The sequence below is a fragment of the Euprymna scolopes genome, chromosome 6, assembly GCF_053919585.1.
Source record: "Euprymna scolopes isolate OS-2025 chromosome 6, ASM5391958v1, whole genome shotgun sequence".
Lineage (NCBI taxonomy): Eukaryota > Metazoa > Mollusca > Cephalopoda > Sepiida > Sepiolidae > Euprymna > Euprymna scolopes.
This window is the reverse complement of record NC_136487.1, coordinates 6,307,391-6,329,020: the sequence shown is the minus strand read 5'-3', so window position 1 is coordinate 6,329,020 and position 21,630 is coordinate 6,307,391. Positions and strand designations below refer to the sequence as shown.

Genomic DNA, 21,630 nt, shown 5'->3' with positions numbered 1-21,630 from the left:
GATCTATTCAAATTCCAGAAAATGGCTACATTGGAGTTGATTATTGTTGCAATATTTTTGATATGAGAAGTGTATGATTACCAAAAATTTGAAGATTCTATTTATAGGAACTGACGAATCAAATGGAGCCATGTTCTGCTAGCAACCAATCAGAAACCAGTTGCTCCATAAAAATATTGAATCTTTAGCATTCCATCATACAGTCTTTTTGTGTCAACATGAGAAAGATCTTGTGCTCTTTGCCTGCAAGATTACAGAACAGCTTAGCACTGAAAATTCTTCATCTCCAGGACTTGTACAGATTAGCTACCCATCAGAAACTCTTCTGAAATTAAATATGCCTTCCAATTCAAGAATTATGTTTTTTTTGGGTTTTTTTTATCAGCTGTATGTGAAGTATTTGACCCTTAATGCAACATTCACAGCAAGAACTCTCTTGGCTATTACAATGAAAAAAAAAAACCCAAACTTTTCCTTTCTTTTTATGTGTGCCTGATATCAGGTAACATGGTCATAAATTTTTTTTTTCACAAGGGCTTCTTGTCTGTGAAACACATTGCTGCAGGGTTACCTCCCTGTTGATAACAACATGATTGTCTTCAAATGTCAACAGATTTGTCATCAACCATGCACACGAGTAATGAAATAGTACATTTCATTGATTATCTTCAATCCAGGAGATTCTGTATCTTTCAACTAGAAATTATTCTATCCTATTAAGCCTTATCCTCTAGTAGCTTTCGACATTGATAAGTAGTAACCCCTTATTACAAGGGGATATAAGTGTCAGTTATGTCATAAGATGGAGTATTGCTGCCACATCTAGGAAGGCACCACGCTTAGCACTCTTTCCTGCCTTGACAGTACACAATCAGATTCACAATCTAGTTGGGGAATGATCTTACAGCCCCTTTCTCACAGAAGAAACATCGCTAGTCTATCTCCACTTTATTTACAACGAAAAAAATTTTGCTTTCTTCTGTGTCTATCATCAAGCAGAAATTCCATAAATAGGTTCTTTTCAAGTAATTCTCATTGATGGGACACGTTTATATGGGACTGCTTCTCCGCAGATTACAACATAGTCATTATGAACCCCATTGTCAATAAATACCTCCCATAAACTTTCCCCATAAGTAATCAAACTTCATTCCATTAATCATACGTCCATCATATTCACTTTTCAATTGACAATCATTCCATCTTCTCAATCAACACTTCTCCTCAGCTGGTTCTTGACCTCGAAAAGGGGCAAACCATAGAAAAAAGGTTTAATATGCTATTTTATGAAAATAGCAAATAATGTTGACAGTAGCCGGAAGAAAAAAAAAAAAGCTGAAAATAATTCCACATCCCCAAACGCACATGCATATATATGCAGTTATAGTTTGTTGTAACAAAAAAAAAAAAAAGCTGAAAATAATTCCACATCCCCAAACGCACATGCATATATATGCAGTTATAGTTTGTTGTAACAAAAAAAAAAAAAAAGCTGAAAATAATTCCACATCCCCAAACGCACATGCATATATATGCAGTTACAGTTTGTTGTAACAAAAAAAAAAAAACAATTTCCTTTAAAAATGTATGTCTATGCACCTTTATAAAAAAAAAGAAAGAAAAAAAGAAAGGCTTCTACATATTTGTTTAGAAGTATAAATCGTTTAAACCAATGTTAATTGAATCGTCTTTATATTTGATTCAATACATGTTATTTTTATCTCTCATAATGTAAACACTTTCTTTCTGGAAAGTGAAAACCCCTGCAAAGTGCTTCTTCTGCCTGGAGGCAACAGCAGAGTAAAATAAGAAATGTTGTCTTCTTGGTTGCAGGCTTGCATGCTGCACTCCTTAGTCCGTAGTTGTGCCATATTATTAATAAATTTAAGAAAGGAATGTTCCAAACATTTATTTCTATCACTTGCTTAAATTTCTTTTAAAATCAACTTCTCTTTTGCTGACATTAAACATTTCCTTCAATCTGGTCTCTCCTTTGCTTCTACCTAGATTTACTCACTTAAACTAAACGTATCTTGTTCAGATGTCTTGCTTGCACTCACATATTCATAACCTAATAATAAACGTTCGTTTATAACAATTATTATTAATGAATATTGATAATTTGTATTATTTTGCATACTGTTTTCATCTTGGGTGTCATTCTTGCAATGTTTAGGATTGCGATGTAACCTTTGTCTGCAATGACCTATGCTCCAACGAATCTAATTGCAAAGTCATAATCAGTTCTTAGTGACAGTCTTCTAGAGGTTGAAGGTTCAATCCTTAGTATAGTCAATACTATGAATAGAATTATGAATTACGTAATACTTATAATCAGCCATGACTGATGAAACAAGAACAAACTTCACTTGTGGAATAAATAAAACGTTCCATTTGGAAGTCCATACAAAGTCCCAACTTTAACAAGTTACACCTAAAGAAGGAGGAGGTTACATCAACCAAAACGTTAGACGAACAACATTCAAGATGAGAGAAATAGTTTGAATAATACAAATTATAGTAACAAACCAATTGCTAAATGATAGTAATGCTATTAAATTTGTGTATACATTTTTAAATAATTTCTGTTTTAACTTATGATTTTTTTTTTTTTTATAAATAACATTTAAAAAGTTAATATAGAAGTTGCAAAATTAACTTCCAATTCAAAAATCATTCTGTTATCATTATTCAAATCAAATTTTGTTGGAAAAAAGTGAAGCAAAAACTATTTTTGTATTAAAATTTTAAGTTTGTTGTGAAATATATTGTGACGTTTCCTTCTATCCTAAACTGCAACATAACATCGCTAGTCAGCATCCCATCTGGAATTCTCTTCTCTTGACACTTTGTAAATTACCCTGAATATTTCATCTCTCGGCTTCTTTCATCTTGGTAGCTCTAATAAAGAGAGCAATTCATAAACTACAAATAAGCCATTATTTTCTACTGGGATTTGGATTTTCTTTTTTTATTGCAGCATACATCTAAATTAGCTGTATTTTGCTGACTTCTCTGTCAGGGTGGTAGATCTCAAAAAAGATGTCTAATCACTTTGACATCAAATATCCAAAAGACAGAATTTATCTTGTGTATTTTTTTTTTTTTTTTTTTTGCAAACTATTATCGTCAACTTCATAGTTGTTGTTTTTACTACATTTCTGTCAACTAATCCTCTGGCCTTTGTCAAGTGGTTAACTGCGACTGGATAGGAATGCTGAGTCTTGTATTTGTATTCTCAGTAATTACTGCCTTCCATAGTTTTTGTTGTCTCATGTGGTGCAGTGGATAGTCATTGAGTCTCTAATTCCAAGTGAGCATTTCATAATGGAATTTTCCACTAACCTTACGCTTATTCTAGCCTCATGTAGAAAACTACTGTTTTAACATTATTTTTTTACACATCTTTAATCTTAATATAGATTAAGCAAATTGTTAAACTAAAAACACCCTGAAATTAAGGAACCTTGAAATATGTTTTCATTTTAAATCGAAAATGCTGTCATTATTCTTGTGTATATCAGATTTTTTTTTTTTTTTTGTTACTATCGTAAGATTTTTTAGGCCAAAGTCAGTTTTGATTTTAGAATTTCAAAAATTGACATGAACTATTTGGTTTATCAGCTCTACAGCTCTGTAAAACATACGAAGCTTCCAATTCATCTTGAGGTTATAAATTTTATGAAAAAAAAAATTTTGAAAAAAAATTTTTTATTTGTTTTTTAGTTTATTATTTTTTGTTTATATCTTTTACTGAACTCCAAATATTTTGCTTAGAAACAAAATGACATTTTCTCTCCAATACTCTTAAGTCATCTGCTCATGTCGGGGGAGCCGCCTCCACTATTACAACAAGGGTGAAAAAAATCGATATCAATCTCTAATGCCAGTGATACCTCATTAGGAGAGACAAAAAACTGCAGTTTTTGTCTCCATCCACGTATAAATTTATAAGGCCTTTATAGTTAACTCAAAAGTGTGTTGCCTTAGCATTGTTATCAGGTAAATTATTTTTCACTCTGCAAAATTAAATAATCTAACAAATTTCAAAATATGAAAAAATATTTAAAGGAAAATTATTCCAAGCAAACGAAAATACAAAAATTAATTCTTTTTTTTTATCATTCTTTGTCCTGTCGCATAGATTTTGAAAACGCCTTTTTAGAGCAAATTTTTTTTCAGTTAACTGGAAATATTTCTCAACATAAAAGCCTGTATCGATTATAGTTATGTTAAAAATAAATCCAATTCTATTTAAATTTCCTACTACAATAAATTAATATGTCGAAATTAGCATTTATCGAATTTATCATTTAAAAGAAATTTTTTTAAAGTTTGATAATGGTTAACTGTTGCTTATACATATTAATGAACTTCAAATAGTTTGGCTAGAACAAAATGACATTTTAATGCTTACTTGGCGGATGCTCCAAGGGTCATCTGCTCATATCAGAGGGAACCTCCTCCATTGCAACAATCGTAAAGAAATCTTGTCTTTTTTTTATTGGAAATGTTTCTCAACAGAAAAACCTGAATCAATTGCAGTTTCTTCTTGTTGTTCTTTTTTTTTTTTTTTTTTTTACACAAGTTAAAAATAAGTAAAATTCCATTTAGATTACCACAATATGTTGAATGGGATTTGAGATGTTCATATTTGGATGTTTATCCTTACGGTTGGAAATACATCTTTCTGCATGCTTCATTGTTTCAGATTTTTAATATCTGTTAGTCAGACATGCTTTCTATTTGGAAACTGGCTTTCATCACGAAAAAAAAAACAAACCTATTATTAAGCGATATTTTAAGTCATTTTTGTGTCTTAGATTGGGAAACTGATTTCATGTGAAATATTTATAATTAAACATTCTTGTATAAATATAACAATGATTTATATCAAATTGACAATAAAAAAATGTTATAAGAGATTCATACACATCGATACATTTAAAGTTATTTTGTTGGATTTTCGACTTGAATGGCAAATCAAACCTTCCTTTTGTCAAGATAATTTCCATTTGTTATTGTTGTACCATGTTATTTGCAATATAATAACATTTTTTTTTTAATTAGTCCAAACGACTGTTAATATGAAACATTTTTAAATAATCACCTCAAAATAATAATAAAGAAGACATTTTAAGTTGAAGAAGAGTTCTCTACCGTTTCTAGTTTTAAAATGTGTTAAGAAATAAATATGAAAACTTAACTAAATCTTCACATCTAAAAGGAGAATCAAAATCAGTTTTTATGCACAAGCGCATTTACTGTTTTAACGTTGAATGAAGAATTCCTGTTGATAATAGATACACAAGAAGTTGGTGTGGAAAGATAGCAATCACTTGAACACATGTCAAACATATCTCCTTAATTGTATTTCTTCCCAATTATTTTTTCATTTCAGCTTTCGTGAGTTTATAACCAAGAAATTCAGCATTTATCGAAAGGTTTTTGCCCCGTTTTTTAGTCGCAGAAAGAAAAACAAATCATGGTAATTATAAAGGTTAACTAGCTACGCCCCAAAAAGCTCAACTCTAGCAAAATACTCTTTCTAAAGCTACATTCTTAAATATTGAAAATAAATTTTCTTCCACATTTTTTTTTTAATATCATGAACATAGATGCATAGGTGTTTACTACATTTCGAATAATATGCCTCCCGACAGTCTTTAGATTTACTGTTCATTTATGATTGTAGTTACTTTTTGTCTATTTTACATTGATCTTATCTTCTTAAATCGGCAAACTCGTTATTTTTTTTGTTAATTTTTAAATATTTGAAGAACAATCATGTTTAACATTTTTTTTTTAATACAGACTAAAACAATGGGAGTAACAGTTTGACGAAAAAAACTGTGCAAATAGCACAAAATTTTCCATTTTTCATTCTCGTGAGGATTTATCGTACTATCCCCACAATGATGAAACATAATTGTTATATATATTTTCATAACTTACTACTTAGCTCTACTTGCATCTTGAGCAATCCTGAAGTAAATACTGAAAATTGACACATCAGTTTTATGTAAATATATGAAATAAGTATATATATATATATATATATATGAGGCCCCCAAAATCATATGCTACTAATTCGTTTTCCCTATATATGGTGCTGGGTACTATATGCTTTTGCGCCCTCATATATTAGTTGTCTTGACTTGTTTTTGTGCATCACTTTCATTCCTTATTTAAAAATAAAATCATCAGTTAAATACTCTACCATAACATGGTGTAGTTTGTCAAAAATAGATATAAAATTTACACCACATTTAATTGACCATTTAATATGAAACATAATTTGTCATTAACCATAAAAAGTATTGGTACACCATGAAATTGACAACCCATAATAGAATAATAAAAACTTAGTTTGAATTTATAATAGACTATTCTTTAATTAATCTCAGGTTTCAATTTTAAATTATATTTTTTTATTTCTTTAATTAATCTCAGGTTTCAATTTTAAATTATATTTTTTTTATTTCTTTAATTAATCTCGGGTTTCAATTTTAAATTATATTTTTTTATTTCTTTAATTAATCTCAGGTTTCAATATTAAATTATATTTTTTTATTTCTTTAATTAATCTCAGGTTTCAATTTTAAATTATATTTTTTTATTTCTTTAATTAATCTCAGGTTTCAATTTTAAATTATATTTTTTTATTTTAATTAATCTCAGGTTTCAATTTTAAATTAGATTTTTTTATTTCTTTAATTAATATCGCGTTTCAATTTTAAATTATATTTTTTTATTTCTTTAATTAATATCGCGTTTCAATTTTAAATTATATTTTTTTATTTCTTTAATTAATCTCAGGTTTCAATTTTAAATTATATTTTTTTTATTTCTTTAATTAATCTCAGGTTTCAATTTTAAATTATATTTTTTTTATTTCTTTAATTAATCTCAGGTTTCAATTTTAAATTATATTTTATTTTAATTAATCTCAGGTTTCAATTTTAAATTATATTTTTTTTATTTCTTTAATTAATCTCGGGTTTCAATTTTAAATTATATTTTTTTATTTCTTTAATTAATCTCAGGTTTCAATATTAAATTATATTTTTTTATTTCTTTAATTAATCTCAGGTTTCAATTTTAAATTATATTTTTTTATTTCTTTAATTAATCTCAGGTTTCAATTTTAAATTATATTTTTTTATTTTAATTAATCTCAGGTTTCAATTTTAAATTATATTTTTTTATTTCTTTAATTAATATCGCGTTTCAATTTTAAATTATATTTTTTTATTTCTTTAATTAATATCGCGTTTCAATTTTAAATTATATTTTTTTATTTCTTTAATTAATCTCAGGTTTCAATTTTAAATTATATTTTTTTTATTTCTTTAATTAATCTCAGGTTTCAATTTTAAATTATATTTTTTTTATTTCTTTAATTAATCTCAGGTTTCAATTTTAAATTATATTTTTTTATTTTAATTAATCTCAGGTTTCAATTTTAAATTATATTTTTTTTATTTCTTTAATTAATCTCGGGTTTCAATTTTAAATTATATTTTTTAAGTTTGAAATTTTATAATTTTCTTTTTATAAATGTCTGATAAAGTAAATTTTAGTTCAATATATTTTTACAGTGTATAAGTCCTCTTGAATAAAATTGATATTAAAAACTTTTCTATTGTTCAGATTTCTAGAGTGAAAATAAATTTAGAAAATTGAACGAATAAAATGGTTGTAAGATTTGTAGAAACAAATGTTGTTGAACTTAGTTTTCATCAAGATAATTCCATTTTAATCAGATGATTTTCAGCTTTTAAGCAATTAAAATCTATTAGCAATGAAGATTTATAACACGCACGTTGCATGCGTTATAGCTAAGAAAAACATTTTGGTGCTTATTAAGATTTAGTCCTCAAATCATTTTTTTTTTGAATATCATTTTAAGCAAAAACAACAGTATGTACTTGTCATGTCAAAAATAGTAATATATCCAAAAATTACGAAAATTCATCAACAACTGCTATTGTTTTTTAGTAACAAATACTGCAGCCATGAAGAACTAATCTATATTTGTTTCAGAATCATGTCCCTGTGTGTAGATGCTTACTGTCGACTTTCTAACGTCTAAGAAAAATATTTTACTCATTTTTCTGTAAAAATTACTTTGAATTATAAATAACTTTCTACTCAATGATTTTTCGTAATTTTTGGTTATATTACTATTTCCGACATGACAATTAAGTACGTAATATTGTTTTTGCTTAAAACGACATATATAAAAAACCGATTAGCCAACTATATTTTAAACACCATTTTTTTTTTTTTTTTTTTTTTTTTTAATGCTATCACACATTATTGTTATGGATGATTTCTTTATTTCAAAATATAGTTGTATTCCTTATATTTAACTATATAATCCCCATTTTAGAAAGGGGCATCTTTCTCCTCTCTCTGATAATCATATATATATATTGATGTAGATAGACAGCATCAGTTTTTTAAGCATATTTCACTGAAAAAAAAATAGGCACTCTCTTTCTGTTTGATCTGTTTATCATTCTAAAAAACCTACAATGTCAGAGAGTAAGCTAAATAAAATTTTGTTTTAAAAATTGAAATATTAAAAAACATTCAAGATAACATGATTATTTAGACATTTTTAAAAATTTACTTTGCACTCTGACATTGTGAAAGTTTATTACAATTTTGCAAAGAATAATAAGCAGACCAAATAGACAAAAAAATGTCTATCTTAATGCAATGATATATCTAAATAGATAATTGCTTTTCATACTAACCTTTGTTATTGCCTTAGTAATTAGTAACAAAACTGTTGAGCTATTTGCTATTATTATTATTAAGTTTCTCAAAGCTTCCTGTGCTATCATTTATATTTGCTCTTGCGGCTTTAAAGATTTGAGCTGTTGTTCAAATTATATTTTTAAAATTTTTGTGTTATTCTGTCAATTATCTTTTTTTTTTTTTTTTTTAATTAATGTATTGCTCTTTATTCTCTGTTTACAAGTATTGTTTCTCTTTCTGTTTGAAATACTTGTATCAGAAAGTAACATTTGGTTTATCATAATAAATATCCAACAAAATTTTTGAAAGTAATAAGGAAAAGATTTCCACTGACATGTTTCACCATGTTAAGAATCATAAACAGGCTTACAGCAGAAGAAATAAGGTATGACTCTGATTCTTAGGATTTCCAAACTTTTGCTCTTAGGATTCAAAAACTTCCAACACTTAGGATTTCCAAACTTCCGACTCTTAGGGTTCCCCAGATTTCCGACTCTTAGGGTTCCAAAATTTATAACTTGCTCATTTTAAAATTTTCATTATTGAGACTGTCGGTTTATACTTCAAATATTAAAATGTCTATTTCTAAGTCTAGAATCCTTACGATCCTGACTCCTTCTAAAATCTTTAACTCCGGATGATAGCATTCAATTAATCTTGAAGTAGCTGTGGATGAAAATATGTTAAAGTAAATTACATTCATCTCAACATTTTGTTGAATTTTCACTGACCATTATCTGGGTGGAAAGAATACAGAGCAGTAAGAATCGTCCTTTAATATATATTCATTATAAATCAGTTCATATATTTCATTTACACTTTGGAGTAAGTCATAATATATATATATATATATATATATATATATATATATATATATATATTGCACTTGATATTTTAGTACTAATAAAAAAGTGAGATTAAAGCAAATCTTTTTAGGTTATCCAAATTTGATGTGCTCATTCCTCTACAGAACGATTATCTTAATCTAATAATTATAAAGTTGCACAATTTGTCTACGTTTTCATAAAACAAAATGGGATTTCATTGCACTAGATTTTGAGAAAAGTCCATAAGATATTTAAGACGTTTTGTTAGTTTCTTTGTTTAACATACACGAAACTTGTTACTGAAAAATAGAATTGTGGCATTTAGGAGGTTATACACACTGAAACCATGAATTAGAAATTTAAGTGAAACAAACCATATACATTGACCAGCTCTACAAATACAACTTAGAATTGAGAACTTTCAAAGTGGATATATTCTGACTTTTTACCCACCAAGAAGCCTGAGCGAATCCGAAATATGTATATTGATTTTGCATCAATTTGGTTGCTGTAAGTTAAAATGTGTGTAGGTGGGGGGAGAACAAAGAAAAACATTAAAATAAAAACAACTTATATGTCAAAGGTGTTAGTTGAACATTTTAATATATTTTAATCTATTTTTCTTTTTAATCATATTACTTCTATTTTTTCTTATGACCTTTTTATTTTATTCACTATAAATTTCTCACCATTGCATGAATAAAGCAATATTCATGATTGTTTGAAAAAAAAAACCCAAAAAACTTAATTTGGGCACAATTTTACATCAATACACAAACATTTAAATTTTGCAGAAATAATTTCTTACTTTTCAGTTTTATTTTATGTTTTTTTGTTTATTTTTATGTTTTTTTTTTCCTTCAAATCTGTCAAAACTGTCTTTATTTTCAGTTGTCTTCTCTAATTATCTCCCTTGGCAATCTTTAATTTTTTTTTTTTTAAATCCTATTTTGTCCAAGCACACACACATTTCATTTCAGTATCTTAAAAAATTAATCAGGATTTCTCATAATTTTCTGATTGACCCTATACTTATTAAATAAAGCTTAGTTAAAACGATTTTAATCATTCTGAAATATTTTTCCATTTCTGTGTTATATACACACATTTAATTGTATTATTAGTTAAATATAACTCTTTTTCCATTTTTATTTTATATTTTTGTCAATTTTATTTCTTTGATGCTTTTAAGTATTTTCTGTTTTGTTTTTTCTGTTAAACTGAATAAATCTTTAGCTGTTTGTTTTCCTTGTGAACTTTTTAAGCAAACCAGTCGTCGCGAAGAAGACGAAAACTGCCCCTCTAGAGATTGGCCATGGAAACAGTCTACCACAGGGTATGATTGTCCGTTCAGCCTCTGATGCCAGCTCCCCATACTTCAAGAGTCTAACAACAAGCATGACCCTTGACCGGAAAACAAATGCAAAGAGAAACTCTGGCATTTCATTTCCGAAAGGGTCGAATTTAGCCTCTGCCGCGACTACACCAAATTTTCCTACTTCTATCGGTCTCTCTGAAGCTACGTCCGACATTTTGCAGTTAAACGAGAAAGCCAAGAAAACATCGAAACTGTCTAGAATAGCACTTCTCAGTTCCTTTTTTGAGAAGAAGGTCGCAGCTGAAAAGGAATCGATGGGAGAAAAACCAAAGCCAAAGAAGCAAACCTTCCTGAAGAAGTTCACGAGCGGGTATTTTGCACGTTTTGAATCAGCATCCTTCTTCGTTTGGAGTTCGTTGTGATGAGGATAATAATTGTTAACTTTTCCAACTTTGATGTCTTACAAAAAATCCCAGACTAGTTTTGTTTTTCCCCCTTCCCTCTTGAACGTCAGTTGAAAAATATGCTTTGTTTTGGTCTTGGCTTTTTTTATATAGATTCTAGAATTCGTTACTGATTTTTTGCTACTAACCATTTTAAGTGAGTATCGAATTGAATAACAACTATTCCAGATTTTATTTTTCAATATTTGAAATTTTTCAATTTTTAAAAGACTTTTTTATTAAAAGTACAAATTTCAAATATTGAAACTTAAGTTAAATGAATTGCAAAGAAAAAAAGCTTCTTTCTAATCACAATAATTATGAGTAAATATATGCATCCTTTGATTCTTTGTGTTGAATAACTAATTCTTCTGGTAGAAGATATAGTTTTTAATAATTTAAATGTTTAATAAAAATTTAAGTGAAAAAAAGAAACTTAAATATCTAAAAATACAAGTCAACTAAGGAAAATAACTTATTCTTTTAAATGTTATCATTCTATTATCTCCTGTTTAATGTTTGGTTGTTTAAACATATTTTTAGTACAAATTTGGTTTTTAACATGGATATTTCCATAGCAAAGTTTTGGCTGATATTATTATTACAAGCAACTTTTACAAAAACTTTTAAATATTAGATTATTATTAAATTCACTGTGTGTTTAGTATGAATAAATAGCAACATTTTAGATTTCTTTTTTAATTGTATTACATTTTTATAAAATAATTTTATTTAATATAGTTAAATGTTAAACTTTTAATTAAATTAGATATGAATATATTTAGTTTTGCTAAATTTTTATTAAATTCAGTTAAGTAACATTTTTTTTTTTTTTTTAGAAAGAGTGAATATATAGAAAACATGTTACTGGCATTAAATTAATATACTCCACTATAATTTATTTTTACAAAGTACATAATCTAGTTAAACAGTTTGCTAATATAAACATTTTGGTGCTCGTGTAGATAAGTGATGTTTTGAATCAGCACATTTAAGGTGTAAACATTATGTACTTATGTGTCATGTCGAAATTAGTATAAATTAAAAAAAAATATGAAAAATAAAAATCATAAGAGGTGCTAAATGTATTTTTTAACAAAAAAAAAAAAAAAAAAAAAAAGAAAGAAAAAGATCATCCACAATTGCGTTCTGATATTGTTTTAAAATGGTGGAATCACAATTTAGTCAAACTTATCGATTGCAGTTACCTCCCCTGGATCTGGAACTCTTCACATTAAAAAAAATACAATCAAACTATAACTCTGAGTTCAAATTTTATTTTTACTTGTAATTATTTTTCTACTAGATCATTTTTCAAAGTTCTTGCTAATTTCTAATTTTGATATGACACGTAATGTTTTCACCTGAAATGTGTTGGTTTAAAACACTAATCTTCACAAGCATCAATATTCTAAAAAGACACCTAAAAAGAAAAATCAGCTAAGAGATACAACTCTTATTCTTCTAGTAATATTTTTGTTGTTTTTTATAAGGTAGATACTGAATCTAACAAAATGTGGTTTTAGAACATAGAAATATATACAAAATTGACCAGAATGGATTCTGAACAATATTGGTTCGGTACAGTTAGTGTTATAATTTAGGAATTCTTTAGTTGTTGCACCTGTAGTGAAAATTATGTTGATTTAGTAAAAAGCTCTAAGTTTAATAGATGATAAATTAAATAAATGGTATCTACGTTTCTGAATTTTTTAGATAAGGATTGATTTATCATATTATTTGTATTTTTTGGACTACTGTTCTCATCTTCAGTGTGATTTTCACAAGGTTTTGGCCGATGTCACATCCAACTCTCTTCAGATATATCTTGCTGAACTCCAGAATCTTAAACAGAACTCTTTATGTAGTCCATGGAGGGGGAGGGATAGCATGCTCTCGTTTCATCAGCTATGACTAGGTAGAAGTCCTAAGTAATTCTCAATTGTATTCTTGAGTGTTGCTCACACTGAGGATTGAACCTTCAACCTTCAGAATTGTAGCTTTTACAGTTGAATTTTTCAAAGTACTATATTCATTTCTACACAGTCATACCCAGTGGGATAAGAGCATGCTACCACAGTTGATTGAATAAAGGTTCCCTTTGAAATTCTGTACAGATTCCAAAATTTTTAACAGAAAAAGTCCAAATTTGACAAGATACACCTGGAGAAGGTTACATCGATCGAAACATGATGCTTAAGATGAGAACATTACTCTGAAGAATCTAAATAATACGAAATGGTAGTTATGTGAAAGAAATGGTTATGTAACCTTCAGTTTGTTGCTAATTACAAATGGCCATAAACAAGTACTGTATTTCTTGCCACATAAGATGCCAAGATTAACTAGAGATATTTTAGAAAATTTTTTGTTGGAGAAGGATAGGTATGTCATATGGTCTAGTTTAGTCAAACTCTAAGACATTTGTCATCTTGTTCATACCCTTCCCCTATGCAAACCTACTTTCGCATCATAATAGGCAGCGATTTTATTTTTAGACATTTTTTTTAGGCAAGCAAAAGAAAACGCATCTTATGTGGGCAGGAAATATAGTATTTGACAATGTATTCAACATCCGAGTTGGAAACCCGAATTGACTTTGTATTGTAAATTGACTCTTGCTGTTTGGATGCAATATCCTTGGCTTGTTGCTACTACTACTATTACTGCTACTACTACTATTACTACTATTACTACCACCACTACTTTTGCAAGTTCTTCACGATTCCTTGTGTTAAACAGTGATGGTTCTGGTCCGCTTCCAGATCGTCACCTTGTCACCATTATTGGATTCTCATCCATCGTTCTGCTGCAAAACAACAACAACAACAACAATGATAGGAGAACGTAATGGTGATCATCGGCTAAATGTAATAACAGCAACATTCGTAATGGTCAAGCCCTATTCGACCTCTTGTCCCTTTCATGTTGCTTATTAAAATTTAAACCTCTTTCCTACTTTTGTTCTTGTTTGTTATTGTTGTGGTTCACGTTATTTTGGTGATTGTCAGAAGACAGATTTCTTTTTTTATAAGCCATTTTACTTTTTCTTGTTTTTCATTTTTTCTCATTTTTTTTTTTTAATTCTTACCCAATTGGAATTGTTTTTTTTTTTTGTTGTTCAGTGTTTTTTGTTGTTTAAAAAAAAAATTGTTGACTAACAAAACATCACATTCTTTGTTTTATTTTTAATCTTTTTTTATGATGTAAATGATAATCAACTGAAAAAAATATTATTTCAAAGTAAATTCATTGTGTGTACATAATATATATATATGTACAGACAGATATACACACACCTATAAATTTTTCAATAAATATTGATTTTTTATACCTGCAGACACTAGTGTTTTTTGCTTCTGCAATCATTAGTGCAGGAAATGATAACTGTTTATTGGGAGATTCAAACAGTCAATCTTGGCTTTGTGATCTAGTACCTTTTCTCTTGGGTTATATATATATATATATATATATATATATATATATATATATATAATACAGGCACACACACAATGAATTTATTGCTGAAATAGATTATATTTATCTTTTAGTCAGGTTTATGTGCAGATAAAGATATTTCAAGAGAAATGCATTTTTTTTCTCAGCAACAAATGATTTTGTAAAATCCATTTGATCAAGTTTTTTACATTTTAAAATGAACAAACAATTGTCTATTATAAATTTTCTCCCTTTAATTTTACATATCCTCCGACCTTCCTAAGATTCCAGTTTCTTTTCATGTTGTACATAAGACCTTGCTATTTCGTTATCTTTTTTCTCTCAGCTCTATTTAACCCAGCATCATTGCGGACATTAACATGCAATCTAGCCTGTAAGGTTGACTAATTTGCTTATTTCTTTGCAAAAGGATATTTTATTAAATAACTCTTCTTTGAAGAGACTGATTTGAGTTTCAATAAGTTACAATTAATAAATTTGTATAGAAATTACCAAAATGTTATGTTTATGAATAAATGTGAAAATCTGTTTTGTGTTTACAATAAAGTTATGAATAAAATATTTATTATTAAAAAATTTGTTTTAATTATATGAAGTTATAAACTTTGTATAGAAATAACTAGCTGGCAAAGCTAGTTGTAGAATACCAAATGTGAAACTTTAAGAAACATTTTGAACAAGTTTTTCTAATTAAGTTTCTTTAAATATTGAGAAAATATACATATAAATGTACATAGAAGTTGAATAGTAAAGAATAGAGATAAGTAAAATAAATATAGAAAGGATATACAAGGAGCAATATATAAAAATAATAATATAGAAGAATAAAGATAAAAATTTGCAGTTTAAACTTAAGAGTCAACTTAGTAAAATCCATAAAAGTATCCAGGAAGCCAAGTGATGATTCTGTAAATCTCTGGCACAAATCAGAAGATCCAGGATGAAAATCTGGGGTAATATAAAAGTGTTGTCAAAAAGCAATCTAATGAAGTATATTTGCATATATTTCTAGACAAGTGTACAAAGAAGAAGCCTTAAAAAAATAACTGAGAAGAAAAAAACTTAATAATAGTCCAAAAGTTGATCAAACACTTGCTGAATTAATCTTTTGTTTGCCAACTCGACTGGAATTTTTTTTTTTTTTTTTTTTTTTTTGCTTTAAATTATCAAAAAAAAAAATTCCAAATTTGTATTTTTAATCAGTAAATGCTTTTATCTGAATCAAATCAATATAAATAACTACTCAACATTAATTAAGGTACGCAAAAACTGTTTACATTTTATCTTACACAACAGATTGCGACCCAACATATATCAGCAACAGAGTTGGTATGTAAATTGTTTTTGTTTATATAACCTTTTATTCATTATGAAAATTAACTATAAAGTAAATTTGCTGTTTTCAAATATGAAAAATATTGAGTATTTTTTTTTTTTTTTTACCCCTCATCCACCACATACACAAAAAATTGGAAAAAAACTAGAGATATTTTTATTTATTGTTGATCCAGGGATATCTAGACATATTTTTATTTATTATTGATTCAGGGATCAATGTTTAGATTGAAACTTGTTAGTCGTAATGTTTTTTCACTATAAAAAATCCTTATGGGACAGTGATTTATAATTTTGTAATTGTTATATATGGTACAATCATGTTGACACACCGGTTCTTGCAAGATCAGTGAAGTTAAGCAATGATGGGCCTGATGAATACCAGATGGTTGACCATTTAGGAATGCTAGGCACTGTGTGTGCTCTCCGCCTATCTCTGCATTGTTTCCAGTCATCCTGACTTTATATATACCTGCAACTGGAATTAAAACGGTGCTGACTCGGGAGAGGTGTGGATGGAGATTGCACAACTCTTGCCACAATAACTTCAAGTGGATATTTATAGTCTGACAAGACTGAACAGAGCCATTAATTGGTATAAATTTTAGGCATGCATTGACTACATATGTGCATACATGTTTTGGCTGCAATCTTAATGCTTAGTTGAAGCTAAGCTTTGAATAAGGTTGTAGTCAAAACATGTATGCATGTATATAATCATAATATTTATGCAAATGAAAACACACACACATCCATGGACACATGTTTTGTGGTTGAAATAAAATTTGATGGCATACTTATTTCATCATTTCTCAAGTTTGGATTTTTATAATTAAAATCATTTAAAAAAAAAAAGTCTACAGCTACTACTTTAGTTGCTGCTAGCGTTTCATTGAATATATAATGAATTACTTGACAATAACCTCTTAGTGTTAGAAAGGAATAGCTATTTTATATATAGATATTAAAAACAAGACGTAACTGGTATTATATTTGAGGTTATGACTATGGTGCTTTTAAGGAAGAAGACATTTGGGCCAACTTCTTGAGAATGTTTCAATATTAGAACAAGCTGAGTGAATACAAGCTCATTTATCTAACATCTAAAGTTATCTTGACAGATTAACAAAATCAAACCCAAATAGCAATCCATCTGATATATCGATACTTTATTTGAACTAGCCATTTTCTTTTTTTTTCCTGTTATGTTATTGGGAAAAATATATTTTATTTTACATGAGTTTCCTTCTGAAAGTACTTATTCCAGAAATGAAAACTTTCAGATTTGCAGATTTTTTCCATTACTTATTCGACATTCTTATAAAGTGAAATAACGTCATGAATTATTTCTCTTTATTTCTACAAAATTACAAAATAATTTGCTTACAAAATTTGTATTAAAAAAATTACTTTCCATTTCTTTGGAAATAAGTCATTTTTTATTTACTCCCAAACAACACCGGATAAGTGCAACTAGTACAAACTAAAATAGATTTTTATTCTCTTTCTTTGGTATTGAACAAGAAATCTGAATAGAAATGCAATCTATTTTTGGGATAAACTCTTTATCTAAGATTAATATTAAAACTTATCATTCTTTCAAGTCCTCCAATTTTTTAATTCAATGAAATCTTTTTTTTTTTTTTTTTTTCAAGTTGTTAAAAATACTTTCTAATATTAGCGAGATTGTAAAACAAGCTATTTTCTTGAACTATTAAAGTATTTTGTTCTCAAGAACCTTAGTGCCATTCTTGATGATGAACGATTGTAGTATTGATTATTTGTCAAACTGAAGCCATCTTAAAACCTATAGGTGGAGGATTGCAGGGTGGCGGACTCGCATTCTAAAAAAGTTATCTTTTTAGTTTAAAGAAATTTAAAATTAACTTTACAAAAAAGAAAACAGCTTAACATCTGCTTTTGATTGCTTTGCTTCTATTCCTGTTTGAAATCTAAATTAACTCCCATTTTGAAGTCATCCTCATTCATGTTGAGCTTCTTTTTTTATTATTTCTTGAGAGTTTGGTCATTATCTTATTTTCTTATGAAAATAGAGGAAACAATGCAATTGTAGAATACAAAACAAATCTATATATTAATACCAGAGTACCTTTAACATATGTCACGGTTTCTAGATTATAACTTATTCGATCAGGAGATCCTATTTATTAAAAAGTAGGATAAAGCGATAACATACTATAAACATTAAATTAGTATGTAGATATGCTAATTGAATGTTCATAATAAGCTATCACCTTATATCGACATTTTTACTAAATAGGATCTCAATGTATAAAAAAATAAAAAAGAAAATTTACCTTCTTGATCTTCTGGCTAGGATCCAAGGGTAGTATCTGTTCTGTCTAAAGATAGTATAATGATACGGGGGTTTCCATTCGTGCTAGAAATATGTCACAGACTATTATAAGAATATTGGAGATAAACTGTAATAACCAGATATAGTTTGACACTATATAAACAAGATTACTTAGATAAATACGTTTACAGTTTTAACAAAAGGGCTACAATAATGTTGCGAGGTCTTCATTCATGCTGAACGTTCACAGAATGCCCAGCAGCAATATATTGAAAGACGCCGCTGTGGAAGTGTGGAATTTCCATAGGTCTCATTAGTACTGTAGGGATAGATTTTCTACAGAAAAAAAATGAAATGAAGGTAAATTGTCATCATATTTGGTTTAACATGCTGGCATGCATTGGATGGTTTTAAAAATTATTTCGAAAATATCCCATTTGAATACTCTACTCTGTGTAGTCACATGCATGCGGGTTGATTTTTCATCAGCCAGAATGAACTCGTATAAAAATATAAAAAATATTTTTTTTTTATTTATTGCCTGGTGTGCGGGCACCAAGTTAGAGATTGAGTGTGGGCAGGAGGGTGGGTGGATGGGACCATGAGCTGGTCTAATGTTGCTTTTTTGATTCGCTGTTTGCGTCTTTTCTCTTTTGCTTTTTTTCTCTGGCCTATATGTATGAGTTGCTCTCTGCAGGTATGCTAACCTTGGCATCTGTGTGCATAAAACTCTTGACCTTTCACCACTGACGACATCAGTTTTGACAGCCTGCCCCCAATCGTTCAGTGTGTTTTGGCTATCAGCTGTCATGCGTGCATGTGCGCACCCTTAACACGCAACCAAAGATTAGATGATGTATATTGATGTATACCATGGGTTGGAGATGATCAAAGTGATACATCTCAGCAATAAGGTACCAATCACTGAATTGAATGAGTAAAAAAAAAAAAAAAAATGTTATTTTGTCCCTGAATTTATTTGGCTACTAAAGGACAATCAATAAACAAGCTGCTAAAGAACAATACTAACGAAGGGATTATATAAAAATCTAATATTTATTTACAGGAATGATAAATATACAAAAGACAAATATGATAAAATATATGGGATGGGTTCGTGTCTAATATTATTTAGCAATATCTAGTAAAGAATGTTCAATTACATATGATCAAATTGGGAATAAGGTATTATTACTTATTTTTAGCATGCGTTTCTGATAAGAATGTATTCGCAAAATCAAAATGGCTGTTGTCCATCTGTATTTTATTAAAAAACGTTATAATCCAGGAAACCATAATGCTAATATTAAAGGATAGAATATTTGATGCTTGTGTAGATTGATGACTTTTTAAACCAACTCATTTCAGGTGAAAACCTTATCATGCACTTACATGTCATATCGAAATTAGTATGAATTACGAAAAATGATCCAGTAGAAAAATAATTACAAGTAAAAATAGAATTTATTAAATTGAGTTTTATTAGGTGTTTTAATGTTGAATTGTGCAGCCGATTCAGTATGACAAATTGACTTGTCTCCCTTGACTTGAATTAAGTATTAAATATGAAAGAGTAGAACATTGGTTAGTTGTGGAATTCCAGATGATTGCCTTTAAAACGAGTTTTTGATGTACATATAGAAAATTATTTTTTTTAAATCCTATAATGCCAGAATTTGACAATTTCAAAATTTTTGATTTTTTTTTTTTTAAAAGGTATTTAACAAAAACCTAAAACCTAGGCAAGATAATTTCAAATGTAATATTTTTCTGGAAAATGTTGAGTCTTTTCAGCAGGAATGAATGGAAACGTTAACTACTTCAAGGTCAAACTGAGTACTTTTTTTTCATTCCTATTTCAGGAGTTTATTTTTTGCACATTTGAAAAGTGAGATGATGTCATTGTGCATGACAGATAAGAAGTCTGTGGGTTATATTTGGATGTTACTGGAAATTTACCAATGTTGTTGGGGTTTTTTTTTCACACTTGAAAAGTTGTCTCCCTTTGATGCTTATTTCAGTAATGTAAGGACTTGGATAACCTGGAGTTGCCTCCCTTTAAGTTATGGCGTGTTTTTAGTTTAGTTTCCCTTTAATTGATTGTGTATTTATAAAGGCACGTATGTGACATCTTTCTCTTCATGTTGTAAACATGTAAAATAAACAGACGTGTCTTTCTGCGTCTGTGTGTAAAAAAAAAAAAAGTTACATTAATTTATTTGTTTTCTTTGTCATCTTCAATATAACTTCCAGTATGAAGTCATTTAAGGAAGGAAATGTATGTTTTCTTTATTTACTTCATAATTAACTTGATAAAGGCTATTAATTAACCCAACAGACATGTCCTTTGTTTCAAGTCATCAGATGTGTGTATTTACCTTGACCTCTAATTATACATCTACTGTTCTCTTCCACCTTGTATTGAGTGACTTAATATTTTGTAGACATCTTATTATCAAACTATGATTAGAATATTCAATATACACTGTTTTGTGTTATCAGACAAAAAACAAGAACGTAGTGATAAAGTAAAGATGGCGTTTATTAGGAACACTTTTCGAGACTTCATGACCTTGTGTTAGGTCAATAAGAAATGAAGTTTCCTATCTTAGATTCAATAGCACAATCATCACGCATAAATGGCTTTCTTTCTGAATATCTTGGCCGCCATTTTTGTCTGGCATTTATTTGTACCCTCTTCCTTACCATCAAGCAGTTTGCTGCCAAGTGCAATAAAAACCGGGATTTTTTTTTATTTCCAGACAAATTATCTGTCTGCAAAATCAATTTCTTCTCATTTTTACCGGTTATTGTATTGAACAAAAAAAAAAATCGAACTTCTTCCCCCTCCCCTTCCTTTTTAAAAAAATCTTATTGGCCGTTTATTATATTTTTATTATATATAGAGGAGTTGGGCACCCCCACTTTCTTTTAATTTTTACTCTTACAGTGTGTATATTTATTAGATTTGTTGGAACATCTGATTATGACCTCCTATATGTCATTACTATTGACCTTTACTCATCGGTTTCATAGCAATTTTCTTGGCTTTCATGAAAGGCAAAGTAATCTTGTCTTATTTCTTGCTCATAAATAATACAAAACAAAAACGATATTCGTTTTATTATGATTTCAAATTCTATCAATCCAAAAGAAATGACG

At 28.4% G+C, this 21,630-nt stretch overlaps 1 protein-coding gene across 6 annotated transcripts in view; it reads left to right on the top strand.

Moving 5' to 3' along the window:
* LOC145277479 (SNF-related serine/threonine-protein kinase-like) overlaps positions 1 to 21,630 on the top strand; it is a 307,515-nt gene that overhangs the window by 246,269 nt on the left and 39,616 nt on the right. For 2 of the 6 annotated variants that reach the window (XM_080128844.1, XM_080128842.1), the window contains exon 7: positions 10,862 to 11,284. The exons of the other annotated variants lie outside the window; for them this stretch is intronic. In XM_080128844.1, the coding sequence (XP_079984970.1) occupies positions 10,862 to 11,284 (423 nt within the window). The remainder of the gene's footprint in view (positions 1 to 10,861; positions 11,285 to 21,630) is intronic. 6 annotated transcript variants of the gene reach the window in all.